Here is a 14,418-nt window from a genome sequence, read left to right as displayed (position 1 = left end):
CCCGTGCCCCCTCGGGATGGGTCCTATGCGCAAAGCCCGTCACCGACAGTCAGCGGGGATAACTTGAATCTGACAGTCTGTTTCCCGTGCTGCTGAGAATGAGGAAACGTAAATCTAACAATCCCGAAACCACTTACTGGAACCACTTACTTATGCCGTTTCCAGCCGCTTCTAAACTATGCAGAAGCTGCTGACAACACTTGACTACGCTCTGTCTGGCAATTCCTTTCCGAAGCAATCAACCGAACACTGAGAGGTTCCAAGGCCCGCACTGGCGGGCGGGCAGGACGAGCTGCCGAGCCCTGGTCCAGGTGGCTGTGGATTCCACACAATGTTTCAGACGCTCACAAAAATACAGCCATCTTGCATCGGGCACCGTGGCCCAGGGAGAGGACGCGCCCCGGTCCCAGGTGACTGCCACCTGGCAAGGGGCTGACCGCCTGACCGGCCGCCTGCAGCGCTCTCGCCGGAGGCCCGCCCCGGCCGGGGCCGGAGTCTGAGCGGCTCAAGTTGACGGCGGGCGGACTCGGGCCCAAGCCGCAAGCCCTGCGCGCGCTGGTTCCCAGGCTTCAGCCGGAGGAGGGCCGCCCGCCCTCCAGCTGCGGCGGCGGCCCTACCCGCGAGCAGGGGCGGGACGCCTTCCACTCCCAAGCTTCCCGGTGGGGACTGAGCTCCACCGGGGCACCGCGACCCAGCCGGCCGCGTCCTTTCCCCCGCCCCCACGCCGCCCGGGGCACCTCGGGGGCGCGCGCCGGGGCCCGCGCGGGAGTGGGGCAGGGCCCTGCCACTCCCGCCGCGGCCCCAGGCGCCCGCAGGACGGGCGTTGATCCGGGCCGCTGCCTCGTGCCCTCCCCTCCCCCACGCTCCCCTCTACGCCCCACACCCGGGCCTGGGGGGGAATCGAGGACGTGTGCGCGCAGAGCAGGGTGGGGGGGCTGTGGGGCCAGGGGCGGGCGGCGGGAGCCGGCGGCCCCTCGGCGTGTCTTTTGTGTTTGTACACACACGGCGCGAGGCGGCCGGGAGGAGCGAGCGGGCGGCGCGCGGGGGAGGAGCGAGCGCGCTCCAGCGAACGGGCGCGCGGGGGGAGGGGAGGGGGCGGGGCGCGAGCGGGGGCGCGGGGGCGGAGCCGAGCCTTCCCTCCATTGTGTGTGATTGGCTGGCGCGCAGCGCGGGGGCGGGGCGGCGTGTGTTGGGGGATAGCCTCGGTGTCAGCCATCTTTCAATTGTGTTCGCAGCCGCCGCCGCGCCGCCGTCGCTCTCTAACGCCAGCGCCGCCTCTCGCTCGCCGAGCTCCAGCCGAAGGAGAAGGGGGGTAAGTTTCCCCGTCTGCCCGCCTCCCCGGAACCGAGCTCCGCTCGCCGCCAGCCCCGAGCCGGGCCCTGGCGGCGCCGAGAGGGGACCCTCGGCCCCTCCGGCTTAGCCCACAAACTTTTTGGCCCAGAATGGAGGTGAAGAGCGAGTTTGCCTCTTACCTCAGGCGGCGGCGGCGGCTCCCCTGTCTCTCGCCGCCTCAGCCCAACAGCAGCAACCGCCGCGGCGCCGAGCCTGCTCTCCCTCCTCCTCTCCGCGCCCCCGGCTCCTCTTTCTTCGGTGAAATCCCGCCCGCCGTCCCTTCCCCGGACCCCAAACCTTCACCACGACCCGCGCGGGCCTCTCCCCTACCGCCCCCGGGCCCCGGGCCCCAGTTTTCGGGCGGGAAAGGGGTGGAAATCGCCGCCGCTTCCCACCCCGGGGTAACTCGCTTTTTGCTGCCTCCCCACAGTTGTTGCTAAGCTTCACCATCTTGTCTCTCTTCTCTGGTCACCGACCATATTTTTTCCCCCGTTTCTCTCTTCCCCATTTTAAAAAGGAGGAAAAAATTTTTTAAAGAGGGACATTTTTTTCCTTTTTTGGAGAAGCGGAAACTTGATGCATTTGAAATGCAAAAAAAACTTTTGCATTTTGGAGGGCGGCACGTGGCAGGGGATAGGGGTATTTTCGAGCGATTTGGTGTTTTGTCTGTTCGGAAGGGAATCGGATACGTTTTGCGATTGTTTCCATTTTGTTCTGGTCTGGGAGCCGAGTTGGTGGCGGCGCGAGGCGCTGGGAGCGAGGCGGGCAGACTGGGGGACCCCGTGCCGAGGGGCCCGGAGGAGGCAAACCCAAAAGTTTCTGTGGAGCTCGGGTGGACCGGTCGGCGGTGTCGGGCGTTAATTAGAGCCCAGGTGCGGGGCGCCTTTGATTGCACTGCGAAGCCGCGAGGAGCTGCTTTGTAGAATGCTCGCCGGCGGTAGCTGCTGCTCCTCTTGTTTTCTAGACGGCTTTTTGTAACATAAGTGTTAAAGATGCAAAACCAAAAATGTTTTTAGATATTTACAGCAGTCCATCGACTGCCAGACGTCTTTGGGGGGCCGGGAGGGGGCTTAAACCTTTTTTTCCCCTGTAATTTGACTCGACTTTTCTGTGGTTTGTGGCTTGGTTCTTTTGACTTGTTTGTGGCTCAAATGTTTACAGACATTTCTAATTTCTACTTGAATTAGAGAAATTGGATGCAAGGCTTCAGGGGTCTTTTTGTTTTGCCGTTTGCGCTCACAGTTGGTTTTGAGGCGATTGGTATTATGCTAGCGATTTTCTAGTACTACAGTTTGCTTCGTGGAGTCATATTTGGGTGGTGGATGAAATCTGCACCCTTTCCAATTATATAACATTACGGACATTTTAAAAAATACATAAACTGATCATTTTCAGATTCTGGCGGGGGGGGAGGTGACAGTGGCAGGAAAACTTTGGGAGTTGCATATGGTTATTCTTTTTTGTTGTTGTTTTGTTTTAACGCTGGTAGGTTAAGTAAGGAGGTCTTTATACCATGGCTCGTACAAAGCAGACTGCCCGCAAATCGACTGGTGGTAAAGCACCCAGGAAGCAACTGGCTACAAAAGCCGCTCGCAAGAGTGCGCCCTCTACTGGAGGGGTGAAGAAACCTCATCGTTACAGGTATTAAAGGGAAAAATTGGACAAAGTCTCTCGTGCTATATCCATATAATTTAACAAAGAGATGGCTAATAGCCAAACTTTATGCTTTAGGGAAGCTGAGATTTCTCCTTTTTAATATTTGCTGCTGCTTGAAGAAAAAATAAATAATTTAATGTTAGGTTTTATTGAAAATGTGTTTGATTTTGAAGCAGTGGTCTGACCTAGAGGCCTAAGAAGAGGACTTAATAGAGCATCAATGTTGATGGACTAGATTAACCTCGAATTAGCTATTAGTAATTCTTTTGAAAAATAGTAAAATGCTTTTTCAGTTTCTGAGACTATCCTTCCTTGTTTTAAGCAAGATTGGGTTTTTGTTTTTCGTGAACTCCTTGTCCCTCGTGTGCTTGATTGGTTTCTTTCGTTCTGTATTAGCTCATTTGGTTTTGAAATGCTAAGCAGTGTTGTTAAGGGCATGTGCCATTAGAGGGCAGAAGTTAACCATACTTAGGTAGCCTCTGCGAATTTCACAGTTCACCTAAAATAAAACCCCATACAGTGGAAGCAGAAAGTCAGAATTAGAGGTAAATTTCTTGTTGAGAGTTTTTAAAAAGTATTCAACGAGGAATTTGCTTCTAAAGTGGATGAACCACCACACAATCAAGAGTATTCACATTATTCTTGAAATATGAGCAGTAGACAAAGTAAAGATATTCTGAGGAACTCAAAATACCACAATGTTGATTTTAGGTGAAGTGCATTGGGTTCATTGAGATGGTCAAGGATATAGGTGAGAATGAGAGTGGTGCTCAATTGAAGCGCCTGGGGGCCATACCTTATTTATTACCTTGATTTATACCATCCCATGCCCTAATGTCTGTACGTGTTTTAAAATGCAAATCAATAGGGCTTTGATAAACTCCATGCCAGGATTGTACCTTAATCCCATGCTGTTTACGTTAAGGGTACTGTTACTCTTAGTAGACTTGAATGTTTGGATCATAAGTGGACCCATGAAATTTCATCCTGAAGATGAAGACTAGTTGGGTGATTTACTTTTCGAAAAAGTTGGGCATTCCTTTAAAGCTGACCACTTATCCTCTGTGGTGTTTGCATATTTAGTAACAGTTTCTTTCCTGTTAATTTCTTAAAGGCCCGGTACTGTGGCACTTCGTGAAATCAGACGTTATCAGAAGTCCACTGAGCTTCTGATTCGCAAACTCCCCTTCCAGCGTCTGGTGCGAGAAATCGCTCAGGACTTCAAAACAGATCTGCGCTTCCAGAGCGCAGCTATTGGTGCTTTGCAGGTAAAGTAAAGTGGTGAATGGGATGGGGTGATACTTTGGTGTGTGTCCCTGCTGTATAGCAAGAACAGCAGTGAATCTGAGTGCACTTTCTATAATCTAGTTACCTACACATCTGAAGTCGTTTACAGTGTCAGTTCACTGGTGAGGAGACTTAAGGAAAGTTAAGTTCCTCAAGGTCATGTGTATAGTAGATGGGAGTCATAACTTCAACCCATTTGATTTCAAAGCCTAATGCATATTCCATTATGCCATTTAAAAATTTTAACATTGCACTGAAAGCAAATGTGAAAAGACAACTCGGGTTTAATGGATGCTTTGGGATGTTAAGATGGTACAAGACTAGAGGTCTATGGTGTTTTGTAAGTCACTGTTTCAGACAGCCATGACTAGTATACATGGGAAGTTCGAATGTCCTTTGGACCTGAAGAGACAGATGCAGGTGGAGAGAGCCTAGCATGGAGTAGACAGCATTAAGGAATGATGCATTAAGGTAAAAGCATAAAGGTAAAAGTGAGTGGTGGTTAGGATTGGATCGATGAGAGGGACAAATGGTGCTTGAAAATGATACGGAACATGTAAAAGGACAGGGATTTGAAGATTTGTGGTTTGCTAAAGGGGACTTTGAACTTTATTTAAATGGGGAGCATGTTGCATTTCATCTTGGCTCCAGAGTGTCAGGAATTTGAGAGGTGGTTATATGGTTGAAGTATTTGTGGTGTATGTCAAGATTGAAACTTGAAATTCCCATGCGTAAGGTATTTGATTCAGTGTGTGGGTGTAATTGTTACTGTCTCTTGCTTAGGGTAATCTATATTGTATTGGCATTCTTTATATCCCTGTATCTGATGAAAATGTGATTAAGACCACCACCTCCATTAGAATCACAGGATTGGGGGGGGGTTCAAATTATGAGGCACCGTTGCATAGCTGAAACAATCTCTTTGGAGAGGGTCTAAAATTCGCACACACCCATTGGAGGATTTTCCAGGCTGCTGTTGCTGTGCCGGGCTTTTGCTTTATATGGGAGAACGATTTGATAGGTGGATTCTACCCTGCTGTATAATTGGTCGAGCTGTTTCTATGGTTAGTCTCAACTTCATTTGATTGGTGAATTTCAGGAGTAGGACTCCATTAAATTCTCAGTGGATTGAAATTACTGAAATTTCAACTACCAAAATCTTCCCATGCTGTCACTTAAAACTTTTTCTGTTTTAACAGCTAATTATCTTCAGTTCCCATTTCTCTATTTTAGAGAGAGAAAAGATTCCCAAACATTGGTACAAAACTGCTAATTAGGTTTTCTAGTTATTGCTGGGGTTGTGCTTAAACAACACCACACTATAAAAAGTCCAGCATATTTTTAGCTTAAATGTAGGTAAACTAGCCTTGTAAATTAAAATTGCTAAATAATTTGGGTGGTGGACTCTTTAAGATTAATTGTATGTGTCAACTTCCACTGTTGCTATTCCCGGGTTATATATTTATTGAGCATGGCTGTGTTGGTTTTGAGCAAAATGTTCATGTCTGCTGCCTCTAGATCTCTTGGCATCAGATAGTTCTGTCCTTTATTGAAAAGAATTTTTACAAGTTTTTTGTTGTATTTATTTTATGCAAACCTTAGTTCTCAATATACACAGGATTTGGGTATGGAAATAGGGTGATAGCCATTGAAATAGAATTCCAAAAGTTGTTCCATGTTTGGTTTTTACAGTTAACAGCTTTTCTAATATGGTAGTCTCCCCCTTGACCATGGGAAGCATAGTACCAGGACCCTCAGTACTGAATCTCATGTACAAGGGTACTTCAAATAAGTTGTGGGGAAATGGAATTAACAAGTAAATTTTAGTGCAAAAAAATTGAAATCCTTGTAAGTACCCGCATACTGTTCTGTTATGTATATCTTGCTAAAATTTAGTTTATAGGTTAGATACAGTACTAACAGTGGTATAATTTTTATTACAGTACATTGTTTTAAGAGTTTTATTTCTGGAATTTCCATGTAATATTTTTGGACCATGAAAAACAAAAACAGGGAGGGAGTATTGACTACTGTACACTACAGGGGGGAGAACAGTGAGAATGGTAGAGGGTGTTTGCATCTGCCATGATTGTGTATTGACCTAGAGCTTAGTCTTTGTCATGTCTAGACTTTGAACTAAAGTAACTTTGTATTAAAAATAGACAGTGGAGTTTTGGAATAGGTAAGAGTCAGACATTGAATAGGCTCAGTGTTGGAAATTTGTCCCCTAGTTGTAAGATGTGTTTTCTTTTTCTGTTCTCTTAAAATTGTGTTCATTGGGTCTTAAATTAATGTGGTGGACTTTAATTCTCGGGATGTACAGCCTTAGTGTTTGAGGCACTGTAGGATATTTGCAGAGGAACTGGAAATGTATGGGTTATGGTCAGACCCTCTCTGAGTATTGAATCTTTCCAGAGCTGACCAGACAGGACCCTCGTAAGCTGTGTTCATCACTGAGAGCCCTGGCTGCCATATGCGTATCTGAGTGATCCCAGACAAGCCCACAGATGATCCCAGATTGTGCTCTCAGAACCATGGTACCTGTTGGCTTGTCCACACCAGCGTGTGCTGCATTTCACAAAAGCACTCTGCTTTTGCATAATCCTAAAGTGCTGGAGTAAACAAAATGAAACTGGCTTGTTTCCTGGAGAATTTCAATTCTAGTTTCAATTGTGCATTGTGAACCTCTATAAAGAGTAGGCTATAAAACGCAGTGGTGTTCAGACTTCTTTACACACTTTGAGACTAACCTGAGAATGAATCCCTGAATAATGAGGACTTTGGCTTTTGACAGCTCTGGAATAGAGACAGGAACTAATACATAGAGTAGGTATTTTAAAATTAGGGTGGGGGCCGGCACTTGGCCTAGCAGGTAAAGCCGCTGCCTGCAGTGCTGGCATCCCATAAGGGTGCCCATTCAGCGCCCAACTGCTCCACTTCCAATCTAGCTCTCTGCTTGGCCTGGGAGAACAGTGGAAGATGACCCAGCTGCATGGGCCCCTGCACCTGCCTGGGAGACCTGGGGGAGGCTCCTGGCTCCTGGCTTGGCTTCAGATCCATGCAGCTCCAGCCATTCCAGTTAACTGGGGAGTGAACCAGCAGATGGAGGACCCCTCTGTGTCTCCTCCTCTCTGTGTGTGTAACTCTGACTTTAAAATAAATAAATAAGGCCGGCGCCGGGGCTCAATAGGCTAATCCTCGGCTAGCGGCGCAAGCACACCGGGTTCCAGTCCCGGTCAGGGTGCCGGATTCTGTCCTGGTTGCCCCTCTTCCTGTCCAGCTCTCTGCTGTGGCCCGGGAGTGCAGTGGAGGATGGCCCAAGTGCTTGGGCCCTACAACCCATAGGAGACCAGGAGAAGCACCTGGCTCCTGCCATCGGATCAGCGCAGTGTGCCAGCCGCGGCGGCCATTCGAGGTTAAACCAAGGGCAAAGGAAGACCTTTCTCTCTGTCTCTCTCACTGTCCACTCTGCCTGTGAAAACAAAAACAAACAAAAAAGAAATCTTTCTTGAAAAACATGGGGTAAGATCTAAAACATACTAGCAAATAGTGGAGATTTGAGAGCAAGGCATTGTGAGTGAAATGAGACCTCTGATCAGATAATTTGAGGGCATTGAAAGAAAGCTACTACACTACAAGGTCAGTTGCGTGCCAAGGAATTAGGGGTTCCAGGTTACCTTCATGGAGACATAGGCAAGAGGAGTGCTTTCTTTGTCCTTCATGGGATAGGTAGTTTGAGCTAGGCCTTAACCGTAGGTAAATAAGTCTCAGATATTGATAAATAGTAAAACGTATGTAGGGGCAGTAATATGTGAATGGAACAAATTTTTATAGAAAAGTCATAAGGCCAAAAAGCATGAAGGTGTAAATGTGAATGAAAGAATATAAATGGTTTGGAGTTAATCAGTATGTTGGTGCTTTTAAAGCAGAAACTCAACAGTCTTATTTTATTGCCAAGTCAGTGGGGTTCTTTAATTTTGTTTTTGGAGAAAGCATATCTGTATTGCTTCCAGTTATCTTGTGTATTACATAGCATTATGGGGATTGAATGGCTCCAAGTTTTTTCTGTGTCTTTAATTTTGTCTTTACCTAAAGATTCCAAAGTGGATTTTTTAAAATAATGTCTTTATTTCAAAATGAGGAAATAGATGGTTAACTTTTCTGAAAAGTTTATACTGCCATAAGATACGCTGACAATTTGCGTTGCTTGTTTTGAAAGGAAGCTCTGCTTTCCTTAACATGCCAAGTGCTTGTGAATGATTCGTGCAGCCAGCAGTGTTTGGTAGGTGTAAGAGGCTGCCTTGAAAGAACCGCATCATCAAATGGGACAAACTAAAGGGACTGGTGTTAGTTCTAGAGGACAACGAGCGCTCTTAGAGACTGAAGACATAAATGGAAGGGACTTAGTAGGGAACAAGGGCACATCTAGGAATACCAGATTACAGTATCAAAGAGACTGATCTGTGATGTTTTGGGACCTACATGTACAGCTGTGATAAAACAAGTGTAAAAGGAAAGGTAGTGGGAACCATATAATGGAAACCAGTTGTCAGCCATACTGCACGACTTGATGAGGCAAAGGTTCAAGAGGATATTGGCGTGTGAGTGGGTTGCAGAATAAGACTGGGTAGAGTAGGCTAATTGGATTTGATACAATTCCTTTTTTTTTTTTTTAATTTTTAGAGATTTATTTATTTGAAAGAGCTCAAGAGAAAGACCTTCCATCCACCAGTTCACTCCCCAAATTACAGTAACGCCAGGGCTGGGCCAGACCGAAGTCAGGAGCTAGGAGCCTCACCCAGTTCTCCCATGTGGGTGTCAGGGGCCCCGGATACCTGGACCATCCTCCCCCAACCCTCCCAGGCCATTAGCAGGGAGCAGGATCAGAAGTGGAGCAGTTGGAACACAAACTGGCGCCCATATGGAATAGTGGTGGTTTTACCCGCTATGCCAAAGCAACAGCCCCTACAATTCCGTTTATAAATTTATAAGCGTGATAATGTTAGAAGAGCTTAAAGTGGACTGCTTGTTTTGTTCAAGACATTTCAGTTTACTAGAAATTATACATTAACACTAGAAAATAAAAGCTCCCAGGTGTGTGTGTGTGTGTTTGTTGTTGTTGTTTTAACCTCTTTGTTTGAAAGAGATATAGATCTTCCATCACTGGTTTACTCCCCAGATGCCCCACAACGGCTGGGGCTGGGCCAGGACAAAGCCAGGGACTTCTACCAGGTCGCCCACGTGGTGGGTGCCAAGGCCCAAGCATTTGGGCCATCCTTCTCAGCTCTCAGGCACAGCAGTAGGGAGCTGGATTGGAAGCTTTACTCCCACAGTGCCGGTTTCAAGTACTTTGACTTGTGTAACTGGATAAGATTTACAGGTTTGAGCTTTTGACTTTTCGTAGTCTGCCTGCAGAGTTTTATCCCACAGATGTTAAAATTTAAATATTTGGGATAATTTAGCGTGATTCACATACGTGTGTCTTAAACTGTTGAAAATAAGATGATTAATCACTTTTTCTCCCTTCTGGTTGCAGGAGGCAAGCGAGGCCTATCTGGTTGGCCTTTTTGAAGACACCAACCTGTGTGCTATCCATGCCAAACGTGTAACAATTATGCCAAAAGACATCCAGCTAGCACGCCGCATACGTGGAGAACGTGCTTAAGAATCCACTATGACGGGAAACATTTCATTCTCAAAAATTTTTTTTTCTCTTCTTCCTGTTATTGGTAGTTCTGAACGTTAGATATTTTTTCCCATGGGTCAAAAGGTACCTAAGTATATGATTGCGAGTGGAAAATAGGGGACAGAAATCAGGTATTGGCAGTTTTTCCATTTTCATTTGTGTGTGGATTTTTAATATAAATGCGGGGACGTAAAGCATTAATGCAAGTCAAAATGTTTCAGTGAACAAGTTTCAGCAGTTCAACTTTATAACAATTATAAATAAACCTGTTAAATTTTTCTGGACAATGCCAGCATTTGGATTTTTTTAAAACAAGTAAATTTCTTATTGACGGCAACTAAATGGTGTTTGTAGCATTTTTATCATACAGTAGATTCCATCCATTCACTATACTTTTCTAACTGAGTTGTCCTACATGCAAGTACATGTTTTTAATGTTGTCTGTCTTCTGTGCTGTTCCTGTAAGTTTGCTATTAAAATACATTAAACTATACCTGCTTTTGGTCTTTATTATCAACCTTTACCTATGTGGTTCACTCATTTTCATATTCAGGATAATCTTAGTACCATGTGCTTTGACTGTCACCTGCTATCTGAGACATAAGTCTGTATTTGAGGGTGAGGATAGGATAAGCTTGGTGTGGAAAGGAAAGAAGCTGCTGCTGGTCTTTTCTCATTGTTCCAAGCATGCAGAGAGTAAATCTGTGTGCAGAAACCAAACCTTAACTCTGCATATGTTGTGTTGTGAAGCTACTTCTCAAACCTAGCTAGTCAACAGGATCACCTGAAAATACTTAATTGAATCTGTAAGTAGTGAAAGTGCATTTATAACCAAATACTACATTAGTAACGTTAGATGTTAATAGGCTCATCATTGTTTTGGAGACTGGCTAGTTTAAGATGCTGTGTGTTTAACACTGAAGTTACTGAATCCTAATAGTTACTTCTTAGCTCTGTTTATTTACCACTGGAATGATTAATGCTGAATGAGGATAATGATCCTTTTCAGATGTGCTATGCATTCCTAATGTACTGATGTTTGTACCATTTGGGTGTTTGTAATTTTGCTCTATAAGTAATGTGAAATGCTAGGCATCAATAGGCTAAGAACTGACTCATGTCAGTAAGACACAACATTCAGTCCTTTGCATATAGTTTTATAGGCAAACACTGATATTCTTTGGGTTTTTAGGCAAGAGCATCTATTTTATTTATTCACTGTTTAGTATTTTCTCAATACAAGCTACTAAAAGCCAGTGGTTGCTGTTGGATGTTCACCGGTCCAGTTTTGGTTGTGCAAAGGGATAAATGGTAAGACTTCATGAAAAACACTTTTTTTTCTTTTAAATTTTTTATTTTATTTTATTTATTTGAGCAGTAGAGTTATAGACAGTGAGAGGGAGAGACAGAAAAGTCTTCCTTCCGTTGGTTCACCCCCAATTTGCTCCACACCGGCGTGCTGCGCCAATTCGAAGCCAAGAGCCAGGTGCTTCCTCCTGGTCTCCCATGCGGGTGCAAGGGCCCAAGTACTTGGGCCTTCCTCCACTGCCCTCCCAGGCCACAGTAGAAAGCTGAACTGGAAGAGGAGCAACCAGAACTAGAACCCGGGGCCCATATGGGATTCTGGCGCTTCAGGCGGAGGATTAGCCAAGTGGTCCATGGCACCAGCCCAGAAAAACACTTCATAAAATGGTTTCTTAAACATTTGGTTTGAAAGGTAGAGTGACAAGGAGAGATGGATCCTCCACTTGCTGGCTCAAATGTGTTGAACCAGTCTGAAGCCTGAAGCCAGAAATCCCATGGTGTCCCATGTGGTTAATACAGACCCAGCTATTGGGCCTTCATTCCCAGTCTTCGGAGCATTATAGCAGGGAGCAGAAGCAGGATGCTGGCATCTCATGTGACAGCCTAACGTGCTGTACCACAATGCCCAATCCAAAAAAAAAAAAAAAAAAAAAAAAACTTTAAAGATTGATTTCTTTGAACAGTAGCTACAGAGAAGCAGAGAGGTTTTCCATCTGTTGGTTCACTCCCCACTTGTTTACAATGGCTGGAGCGGGGCTGATTGAAGCCAGGATTCTCTTATGGGTCTCCCACACAGGTGCAGGGGCCTGAGGTTTTGGACCATCTTCACTGCTTTCCCAGGTTATAGCAGAGCTTTATCAGAAGTGGAGCAGCTGGGGCTCGATCTGGCGTCCATATGGGATGTTGGCACTGCAGGCAGTGGCTTTACCCACTATGCCACAGTGCTGCCCCCCAAAAACCTTTTTGAAAAGCTTATTATTTAGCCGGCGCCGTGGCTCACTAGGCTAATCCTCCGCCTAGCGGCGCCAGCACACCGGGTTCTAGTCCCGGTTGGGGCGCCAGATTCTGCCCCGGTTGCCCCTCTTCCAGGCCAGCTCTCTGCTGTGGCCCGGGAGTGCAGTGGAGGATGGCCCGGGTGCTTGGGCCCTACACCCCATGGGAGACCAGGAAAAGCTCCTGGCTCCTGGCTCCTGCCATCAGATCAGCGCAGTGCGCCGGCTGCAGCGCACCAGCCGTGGAGGCCATTGGAGGGTGAAACCAACGGCAAAGGAAGACCTTTCTCTCTGTCTCTCTGTCCACTCTGCCTGTCAAAAAATAAAAAATAAAAAAACTTATTATTTGAAAGGATTACAGAAAGAGAAAAGACAGATTCCACCCACTGGTTGACTTCCCAAGTGGCTGTAATGGCCAGGCTAAAGCCAATAGCTGCTGCTTGTTCTCCCTTGTGGGTATATGGGCCCAAACACTTGTGGGCCATCTTCCATTGCTTTCCCAGGTGCATTAGCAGGAAGCTGGATTGAAAGGGGAGCAGTCAGCACTTGAACTAGCATCCCTAGTGGATTCTTGTTCTGCTGGCAGTGGCTTTACCTGCTACACACCACACCAGCTCCCGAAAAACACTTCAGAAGGAAAATAAACGTCTCTAGTAGAGGAGAAGATGATGTTACCTGGTGCAATCTGGTGGAGACTGGTTTTCTTGTTATTTGAGAGTTAAAGGGAGAACAGGTCTTCCATCTGCTGGTTCACTCCCCAAACAGCCACAGATGGCTGGAGCTGGGTCTATCCAAAGCCAGGTTCCAAGAGCTTTTTCGGGTCTCCCACATGGGTGCAGGGGCCCAAGCACTTGGGCCATCTTCCACTGCTTTCCCAGGCCCTAGCAGAGAGCTGGATAGGAAGTGGAGCAGCCAGAACACTAACCGGTGCCCATACAGGATGCTGACGCTGCAGGCGGAGGCTTGGTCTGCTATGCTACAGCACTGGCCCTGGAGGCTGATTGTTTACAGGTAGAAGATAACCATCCTTAGAGTTACTGCCATTCATTAGTCTCAGTTTTTACTGCAAAAGTTTCTTCTTGGGGCTGGTGCTGTGGTGTGGCATCCAATACTGGCTCGAGTCCCATCTGCACTACAGATCCCGCTCCCTGCTAATGTCCCTGAGAAGGCAGCAGAAGCTGGCCCAAGTGCTTGGGCCCCTGTGCCGATGTGGGAGACCTGGCAGAAGCTTCTGTCTCCTGCTTTTGGACCAGCACTGCTCTGGCCACTTCAGCCATTTTGGGGGGTGAACCAGTGAATGGAAGATTTTTGCCTTTCTCTCTGTAACTCTGCTTTTCAAAAAAAATTTTTTTTAAGTTTTTTTTGTGGTTGGTGCTGTGGCTTAGTGGGTAAAAGCTGCTGCCTGCGGTGTCAGTATCCCATATGGGCTGCTCCACTTCCAATCCAGCTCTGCTATGGCCTGGGGAGGCAGAAGAAGATGACCCAAGTCTTTGAGCCCCTGCCACCCGCGTGGGAGACCTGTAGGAAGCTCCTGGCTTCGGCTTGGCTCCAGCCTTTGCAGTCATTTGGGGAGTGAACCAGTGGATGGATGACCTCTCTCCTCCTTTCTGCCTCTGCCTCTCTAACTCTGCCTTTCAAATAAATAAATCTTTTTTAAAAAAGATTTATTTATTTTTGAAAGAGTTACACAGAGCGGAGAGGCAAAGAGGTCAGTCTTCCATCCGATGGTCAAGGTTCAGCTTTTGAAAGATGAAAAACCTTAGAAAATTGTTAGAAGAATTTTAGGTGAATACAAGTGCACTTGAAGGTTGTGGAAAGATGGAATTAAATGATAAGTTTGGTGCAAAATAGTTTGAAGTCTTTTCATAACATTCAAAAGTTCATGAAAAATGTGTTTTAGGAAAAAATTATAGATTTCCAGTTTTTGCACCAAGATTTATTTTAAAATTCCATTTTCCATGAACTTTTGAGGTATCCTCATATGTCCTAGAAAAATCAGAGGAATATTCTAAGATTTTTAGGGGGAATTTGGAATTGTCATTTCCTAAATTGAGGGAAAACTCAAATTACCTATTCCAGAAAGGTGAGCACGTGGACAGTATTCGAGCTCTTGCTCTTATCTGCACAGTATAGAATCTGAGAAACTAAATTCAAATTTGC

General features: G+C 46.2%; 1 protein-coding gene across 2 annotated transcripts; it reads left to right on the top strand.

The window, feature by feature from the left end:
• The first annotated feature begins 1,170 nt into the window (after positions 1-1,170).
• Positions 1,171-10,454, top strand: H3-3A (H3.3 histone A). 2 transcript variants are annotated; one of them, XM_008268052.4, is made up of 4 exons: positions 1,171-1,312; positions 2,822-2,973; positions 4,103-4,256; positions 9,812-10,454. In XM_008268052.4, exons 2-4 carry the CDS (start codon positions 2,846-2,848, stop codon positions 9,938-9,940), a joined length of 411 nt encoding a protein of 136 aa, XP_008266274.1. In that variant the 5' UTR covers positions 1,171-1,312; positions 2,822-2,845; the 3' UTR covers positions 9,941-10,454.
• The last annotated feature ends 3,964 nt before the right edge of the window (positions 10,455-14,418 follow it).

This window comes from Oryctolagus cuniculus, chromosome 13, assembly GCF_964237555.1.
Source record: "Oryctolagus cuniculus chromosome 13, mOryCun1.1, whole genome shotgun sequence".
NCBI classification, from domain to species: Eukaryota; Metazoa; Chordata; class Mammalia; order Lagomorpha; family Leporidae; genus Oryctolagus; species Oryctolagus cuniculus.
This window is presented reverse-complemented; position numbering and strand designations above follow the sequence as displayed.